The 8,413-nt window shown below is 35.1% G+C and overlaps 1 protein-coding gene across 1 annotated transcript; it reads right to left on the reverse strand.

Moving 5' to 3' along the window:
- Positions 1-4,536: 4,536 nt before the first annotated feature.
- On the reverse strand, positions 4,537-6,258 carry LOC21388103 (UDP-glycosyltransferase 89B2). Its single transcript, XM_010113640.2, has one exon. The coding sequence runs from the start codon at positions 6,124-6,126 to the stop codon at positions 4,690-4,692; it is 1,437 nt and encodes a 478-aa protein (XP_010111942.1). The 5' UTR covers positions 6,127-6,258; the 3' UTR covers positions 4,537-4,689.
- Between the last annotated feature and the right edge of the window lie 2,155 nt (positions 6,259-8,413).

The following is an 8,413-nucleotide window of genomic DNA, read 5'->3' on the forward strand; positions in this document are numbered from 1 at the left end:
GCCAGAATCGAGCTGTGAAAATGGATGGGTTTTCTTCATCTCGGTGCATTGAGTCCATAGGGACTGAAATCATCTCAATCGGAGGTCGGATGGCGGATATATCACGACGGGAAGAAATGGGAATTTCGGAACTTCCGCCGGCGATTGCGGCTGATTCCGGCGGGGTTGGAGGTCGTGCCGCATGTCGTTGAACTCAGCTCGTCGAGATCTTTCTATTGACACCGGCGGTGTCAAAAATGGAGGTCGGAATCTTAACTTGAGTATTTGGCCATTGATGGTTTGTGTGAGAGAAAATGTGAGAGGAGAGAGAGAATGAGCGAGAATAAGAGAAAGAAAGTGCAAGAACCCTAAAAATTTCACTATATAAAGTATCTGATTAAGGCAAGATTACGTGCCTGATCTTATCCTCAATTATTTCCTCTAAACAGATTAAATTTATACTGATTAGAGGTAATTAGTTTAGCTCACGTAAGTTAATCTACTACTTACAGTCCAATATCAATTTCTGAATAATTAAATATTGTTTTATATTCTTACTCGCGTAATTTTTCAAACTGTTTCAAGTCTTAAAATTAATTTTAGACTGAACAAATTCTAAATTTTAATTTTCTGTATTCTATCCCGAGAATGACGTTTCTGACAGTGTCAACTCCTGAGCTCATATTGTATCCATCTACTATAGGTATTTATCTTGTGACTTTAACCTAACTGTTTGGCAATTAAGGATTTTTTTCTTCTTTTAAAATGTCAGTGCGTTTTTTTTATATGCCGCTAACATCGTGCTGTGCTTAGAGATTCTTGAAATTAAGATTCTCAAACTATACTTGTACTGAAAATTATTCTGCCTTAAAATACGGTGAGAATTTATCGATCGAATTTACTTGATCGAAACATGAACTTAACATGAAATTTGCTATAGAATTTAGGAATACATATATTAATTCCATAAATCCTCCATTCACAATATAACATAATATTTTCTAAGAAAATCCTTGGCTTAAAAATACATGAATTGTATTATTTAAGGTCTGAAATTTTCTCAGTCATTACAGTTATTTAAACCAAATTCTATAAATAGGGCCTTTTTCCCTCCAAAGGTCTACCGTGGCTTTGTTCATCGACGACTGTTGAATTTTGTGAAATTCGAAATGGGTGTTTGTTTGTGTTCGTGATTCCGGGGGTTTGTCTCTTTGGCGAAACCAATTTAATCATGAGGGAAGAAAGTTATTGAGCTGTAGATTTTGACTTGTTTTGCTTGTATGTAACTCAGAAAAAATTAGGGCTTTTGTTCGCGACCGATAAAAACAATGGGTTTGTTCATAACAATGAATTTCGGCTACCCTCCTGCGGCTTTCTTCATCGGCGGATACTCTATTGTGGCTTTTTTCATCGGCGGCTTCTGATTTTCTTGAAATCCAAAATGGGTGTTTGTTCGTGTTCGTGAATCATGAGATGTATGTCTCTTCGGCGAAACTAGTTTAATCTCGAGGCAAGATAGGTGTTGATCGTTAGATTTTTACGCAAGACAAGAAGTGTGCCTTGTGTAAGGGTCATGGTCACAACAGACAAACGTGTCTGTTAAAAAAGGACAAGGCCAAGACTAATGAGACTTGTTCAGAAGGGAACAACGACATATAATATCTCTCAATGGTGCTACCGACCACAATTCAACTCGGAACATGACGGATTTACTATCTCCTTCGGACAACAAGCCGATTCACCGAATAACCACATTCAAAAGTATGATGCTTCTCCTCCAAAAAGTAAATAACATATATCCATTTACGTAAGACGTATCATTCTTGTCGGTACTAAGTATTCCGTATGAATAATTATATTGTCCAGGAATATATGTGCTTTGTTCTCTTTGTAAGCACAAATACTATACAACTCATTTTGTATTGTCCTAGTTTACCCATCTATTTTGATTTTCTTAATTTACCACGTCGCAAGGCTCAAGAATTTACCTCTCATTACTAATTTCTTCCTCCTTACCTCCTACAATTAATTATTTTGTTGGTCATATGTTTTCACCCTTCTTATTTTCTTGCTCTCATTTCTAATACTTGCTTCTTAGGAAACGCAAATACTCAGAAATTCTGATTACCATAAAGCATGCAATTTAAATTTACGTTAACCTGTTCTTTTGAGTTTTAACAAAAAAACGACAATACAGCTTCCTCACACATTGTACATACTACTACATCAATTGTTCACTTATCTCCATTGGATATACATGTTTTGAACAACCAATATACATTGTTGACAGTGAAAACTCGTCGACAGAAATAGGCCGGGTCACCTCTAGATATCCCGTTAGATTACCAGCTTGATATTGACTGTGTACTTAATACATGCAACGAAGTATTCGGTGTATTTTTAAAATGGTGATTAATATGAGAAGAAAAACTTGAAGTAGAAGAACACACAAAATTTATAGTGGTTCACTCTTATAAATGAAGAGCTATATCCACTGTAGTTTTATATTCCTTTTGAGATTGTTACAATTTACATCAACAATTGCTCTCTCATTTTTTTCTCTCTCTCAGGAAGCCAACCCCCTTCCTGTATGGGGCTTCACCCCTTTTATAGCCGAGCTTTCTTTGTCGGGTGGGTTTCCTTTGTAGGCAGAAGCACTCAAGTGATTTGTCTTTCTAGGCCCAGACCGTAGCCCACTAATCACTTTTGTGAACTGTTCACTCAGCCAATTAGTCTCCCATTACGGCTCTGTGCATACCTGTAACCCTTTTCTGTCCCCCGTAGGGCGGTTTGAGGGTTTGCAATTAATGCCACTGCAGACATCCCTCATTTCTGCACGCAACTTGCGATGTCAGGCTTTTTTCTTTTGGGGCATTCTTCTCGCCGTCTCTATTGGCTCAGCCTAGTTGTCTTTCTTTGCACTTGATTTTCTCCTGAAGGATTCCCATCGTAAGATCGACGGTACGACCTGTCGTCATCATGAGGAGTCGGCGTCCTAAGTTGGGCTTCCTTTTCAGCAGAAAGAAAGGGAATCCCCAACGTCGAGAGTTGTTGCCTTTTGAAGAAAAGTAAAATCACATGTCACACTGTTATTTTTCCACACGTCATTCACATTTTTTCACACAACATACATTGTTGTTTCTTATCGGCTTTTGTTGATCCATTCTTACATTTACATATTTTTAAACTCATGGCATTTTACAATTACGCCCCTTCACAGAATAAGATACTATTTTCTAACCAGTGATATTCCTGACAACATCTCCGGTGATGAATAGACTACAAAATGTTGCACACCACTAATAAACAAACAAAACAAAAAAAGTCTCATTATAGGTGCCGCTCCAATCTAACACGTTGCACACCACTAAAAGTCCTCAATCATAAATTTGTTATTCTTTTATTCATGGATTCTCGAAGACCACAACAGTCAAACGATCCAACCATTTAAAACAAACGAAATATATGAGATTCCCTAAAAACCATGTGGTTTTAATATTGATAAGATTATTATATTAAGTAATTGACCAAAAGAAATATGTGATCATTAATGAGATAAGATTTTTATCATATTACATCATTAAAATTTTATTCTTACAAGTAACTATCAACGTAAATATAATCATTAAAAACTCATTTATAAGTATGTATACATATTTGAGTTAATCTACATTCGGCTAGGTCAGAAAACTCAAATATTTACTTTTCTAGAAAATTCTAAACTTTTCAAGCTAACATATTGAATCAGCCTCTCTTGTATCTACACTTTTTCAGTTTTTAAGTACCCAAGTCACCAATTAAACAAGAAACAACTCTTTGGTATGTTCTCATAAATTTCAACAATACACCGTTGGTTTTACGACGAGAACAAGTTTTATACCAATCTTTCTCAAGCTTAGGGTTTTTTTTTTTTCTTTTTTTTTTTTTTTTCTCAAACTTAGTTGCATGTACATATTTTGATGAAAGTATTGACTTATGCTAGATTGCATGAAAACTTGGGTTAGTTTCGATTGTGTTTACTTCATAAGATATAGGTAACTTGGAGACGTTTTTTAAGCGTTGTAATGAATGAATTTTTAGACCAGAAACTGTTATTTTCACTATTCATAAAAACTGTTATTTCCAATATAAAATCCATTATTTTAATCATCTGACCAATGAGTTATCTGTGTTAAAAATTTGTAATGCTCAATGCATAAGTATTCTCATTTATAAATTAAGCCGGTAAAAAATTAATATAACAACTAAAATATAATGATAAGAGATAGTTGCTATTACAAAAATTCTCATTTAATAAACTACACTTGTCATGGCCTTTTTTTTTATCCCCTTTCACCAAAAAAGAAAATGTTGAAAGTTGCTTTTACTAATTTAGGGGTTGTTTGGTTGAGGGATTCATACTCCGATTCGAATCATAGTTCATGGTTCGCTATAGTATTTTCTTTCACAAAAACTACACGTAAATTAAAAATAATTCTAATCTCATGATTCTAATCCATAAACTAAACATCTTCTTAAACTCTTTTTTTTCTCTTTTTATTCTCATTAGCTAAAAACGAGAAAAAAATCAAAAATATTATGCCACTCTATTTAAAAATATTTAATAAATAAAGAGAAAACAGAATGTCACTTAAATATTTAGAAAGACATAAATAACAAACTTGTATTAAATCATGGCGGCCATATGCCTTTCTCCTAAAAAATTGCACTTTACTTATTAGCAGTGGTGTCAAGTGCAGTCAAATGGGCAATTAAGGACTCGACATCCTTGACTGAACTACCACCATCTGCAGTGGCCTCAAGTGCCGCTTCACTCAACCGTGTAGCTCGTTGCCTTAGAGCTTGGTCATCATCTCTAACTGATTCCACCAAAACTCGAGCCAAATCAACCGAATCAGGAACAGTTTGAACCCCCTCCCACACTCTTATCGCCACCTTCAATTGGACAACCAACAATGTTGCATTTAGGAATTGGTCGGCCCGCAAGGGCCAAGTTAACATTGGCACGCCCATCGTGACTGATTCAAACACCGAGTTCCACCCGCAATGAGTCAAGAACGCGCCCACGGCGCGATGGCTCAATATCAACACCTGCGGGGCCCACCCTTTTATGACTAGGCCCCTCCCCGCCACACGATCTTCGAACCCGTGTGGGACCCTCCCGTAGCCACCCTCCACGTGTGCTTCCGTCGGCTCCTTGATCGACCACACAAAACGGACCCCACTTCTCTCCAAACCCAAAGCCAAGGCCTCCATTTGATCGTTGCGCAACACGGCTTGACTGCCAAAGCAAACGTACACAACCTTGTGGTCATCGCACTTGTCCAGCCAAGATATTATGCTGTCAACAGAGACTGAACTGGACCCACCTCTTGTGGTGGGATCAGATTGCTCAATGGGCTGCACGGGCCCAACAGCCCAAACACGACTATGGCCCAATTCCTTCTTCAGATGCTTCAAGTAAACTCCTTCCAGATCATCAAACGTGTTGACCACGAGTCCCCAGCTCGCCAAGTTGTCAACGAACCCATCTCTGAGAAATTCCCCATCTGGGTCTCCACCGACGTACCTCCGGTACAATGCTGAAAGCTGCCACCAAGGGTATTCCGGACAATTCGGAACATCGCCGAACGAAACGACCTCGTTTTGGTCGTTGGGATCGCGTCTTGTAGGCACTTCTCGCCACATCGAGTTCATGACGGAGAGCGCCAGAGCACCGGACGGAGAGAAAACGATCCGGCGAATGCCCAGATCTTTGGCGAGGCGGTGGGTCCACCCGAGGAACATGTCCGACAGGATCGCGACGGGTGGCGAGGGGTGGGACCGGAACCACTTGATCAGGGGATCGTGGAGCCCACCGAGGGCCCGGATCATGGCGAGGAAGGAAATGGGGTTGGTCAAGTCCTTGGCGTTCTCTGCGCCGAGGGGAATGGAAGAAGTGGAAGGGAAAGGCAAGACTAGGGTTTGTATGGAGGGGTGTACGGACATGATTTGGTGGAGGAGAGGAAGGTTTTTGGGGGTGACGAGGATTGTGATGGTGATTTCGCCGGCGTCGTGGGACCTGATGATCTGATCGGTGAAGTCCAGGAGAGGTATCATGTGGCCCTGCGCAGGGAATGGGAAGACCAAAATGTGGGTACCAGTCATGGTGGCCACTGGTTGGTTTTTTTTTTTTTTTTTTTTTTGAGTGAGACTGATAGTTGATGATTTTACCACCGGTGTTATACTGTTTTATAAGTAAAGTAAAGTATAAATATATTGGTACTGGTTAACATGTGATAAATAAATGCATGTTATACTGTTATATAAATAAAGTATAAATATATTGTACTGGTTCGCATGTGATAAATAAATAAATGCATGTTATACTGTTATATAAGTAAAGTAAAGTGGGCCGTTGGATTCACTAATTTAAATTTTTAATTTGAGTTGAGATGTAATGTTGTGTGAGAGTTATTTATTATAATAAAAAAATTAAATGTGATTATTTTATTAGAGCTTTTTACTGTAACAAAACTTAAATTTTAAACTTGAATCAGCGAAAAAAACGGAGCTTAAGGCCTCATTCATTTCACTGATTCGAGTTTAGAATTCGAGTTTTACTACAGTAAAAAGCTCTTACAAATAATCACATCTAACTTTTTTGCTACAGTAAAAAGCTCTAACATAAAATCACATCTCAACTCGAATTAAAAACTTGAATTAGTGAAATGAACGGAACCTAAATATATTTGTACTTATTCACATGTGAGAAATAAATAAATGCATTTTGTAGCAAGTAGCTGGCAGATGTCAGGAGTGATGAATTTTCTTCTCTCTCTTTCTTTCTGTTTTTTGTTCTTTCCTCTCCTCGTCACTCTTGGCGGTGAGCGAGTTGAAAAACGACAATATATAAATTAATTAGGAAAATCCATTTAGTACTTTTTAATAATTTATAATTTATAATTTATTATAATATTTTTTTATAAAAAATATATATAAATTAAAAATAATTTTAAATTATAGTTCTGAATCTATAAATTAAATGTTCACTTATAATGTGGGTACTGGTTGTTTTTTTTGAGTGATAGACTGATAGTTGATGATTTTACCACTTGTGTTATATAAGTAAAGTAAAGTATTATTATATTGATACTGAGTTCACATGTGTTGAATAAAATTAGGATTTTTAATTTAAGTTAAAATATAATTTTATGTAAAATTTTTTTATAAGAATAAAAAAATTAAATTTTATTAGTTTTGAAAATTTTTTAAGGTAACAAACTCTTCTAAACTCAAAAAATGAAAAGGACGTTAGTTTTAACTGTTTTAGGGAAAACCAAAAAAATAAATAATAAATAAATGCATTGTGTAGTAAGTAGCTCGCAGACGTCAGGAGTGATGAGTTTTCTTTTCTTTCTGATGAGTTTTCTTTTCTCTCTTTCTTTCTGTCTTTTGTTCTTTCCTCTCCTCGTCACTCTTTGAAGTCAGACGGGTTGAAAAACGACAATAAATAAATCAATGATGGAAAATTTTATATTTGTACTCTTTTAGAATTTAAATTTTTAATTTAAATTAAATTTTGATTTTATATGAAAATTTTTTATTATAGTAAAAAAATTAAATATGATTATTTTTAAAAAAAATTTACTGTAATAAAATTTAAATTGATAAAATAAATAGAATCTGTATTGAACTGGAGCGACACTTAAATTGGTTTACAAATATTATAAGGCCCGTTTAATTTATTAATTTGAATTGAGATTTAATTTTATGTGAGAGTTTTTTACTATAATAAAAAAATTAAATATAACTGTTTCTAAGAATTTTTTATTATAATAAAACATAAATTTTAAATTTAAATCAACGAAATGAATGAGATTTATATTGATTAAGTAATATAAGACACCTGTTTAACAACTGCTCACTTTGACAGATTTTTTATTTCAAAGTTAAGTACAACTGGAGAAGGTGTCAGGACAGTATCAGGTGAGAAATTTTTATCTTATTCGGTGTAGGGGCAGAAAAGTAATATAGCTTGTATAAAAAAAATGTAATAAAATTTAAATTGATAAAATAAATAGAATCTGTATTGAACTGGAGCGACACTTAAATTGGTTTACAAATATTATAAGGCCCGTTTAATTTATTAATTTGAATTGAGATTTAATTTTATGTGAGAATTTTTTACTGTAATAAAAAAATTAAATATAACTGTTTCTAAGAGTTTTTTATTATAATAAAACATAAATTTTAAATTTAAATCAACGAAATGAATGAGATTTATATTGATTAAGTAATATAAGACACCTGTTTAACAACTGCTCACTTTGACAGATTTTTTATTTCAAAGTTAAGTACAACTGGAGAAGGTGTCAGGACAGTATCAGGTGAGAAATTTTTATCTTATTCGGTGTAGGGGCAGAAAAGTAATATAGCTTGTATAAAAAAAATG

Source organism: Morus notabilis, unplaced genomic scaffold (genome assembly GCF_000414095.1).
Source record: "Morus notabilis unplaced genomic scaffold, ASM41409v2 Scaffold872, whole genome shotgun sequence".
Classification (NCBI taxonomy): domain Eukaryota; kingdom Viridiplantae; phylum Streptophyta; class Magnoliopsida; order Rosales; family Moraceae; genus Morus; species Morus notabilis.

What these genes read in the sequence shown, in the direction of transcription:
- LOC21388103 (XM_010113640.2), bottom strand. Translation starts at nt 6,126, where the DNA reads ATGACTGGTACCCACATTTTGGTCTTCCCATTCCCTGCGCAGGGCCAC.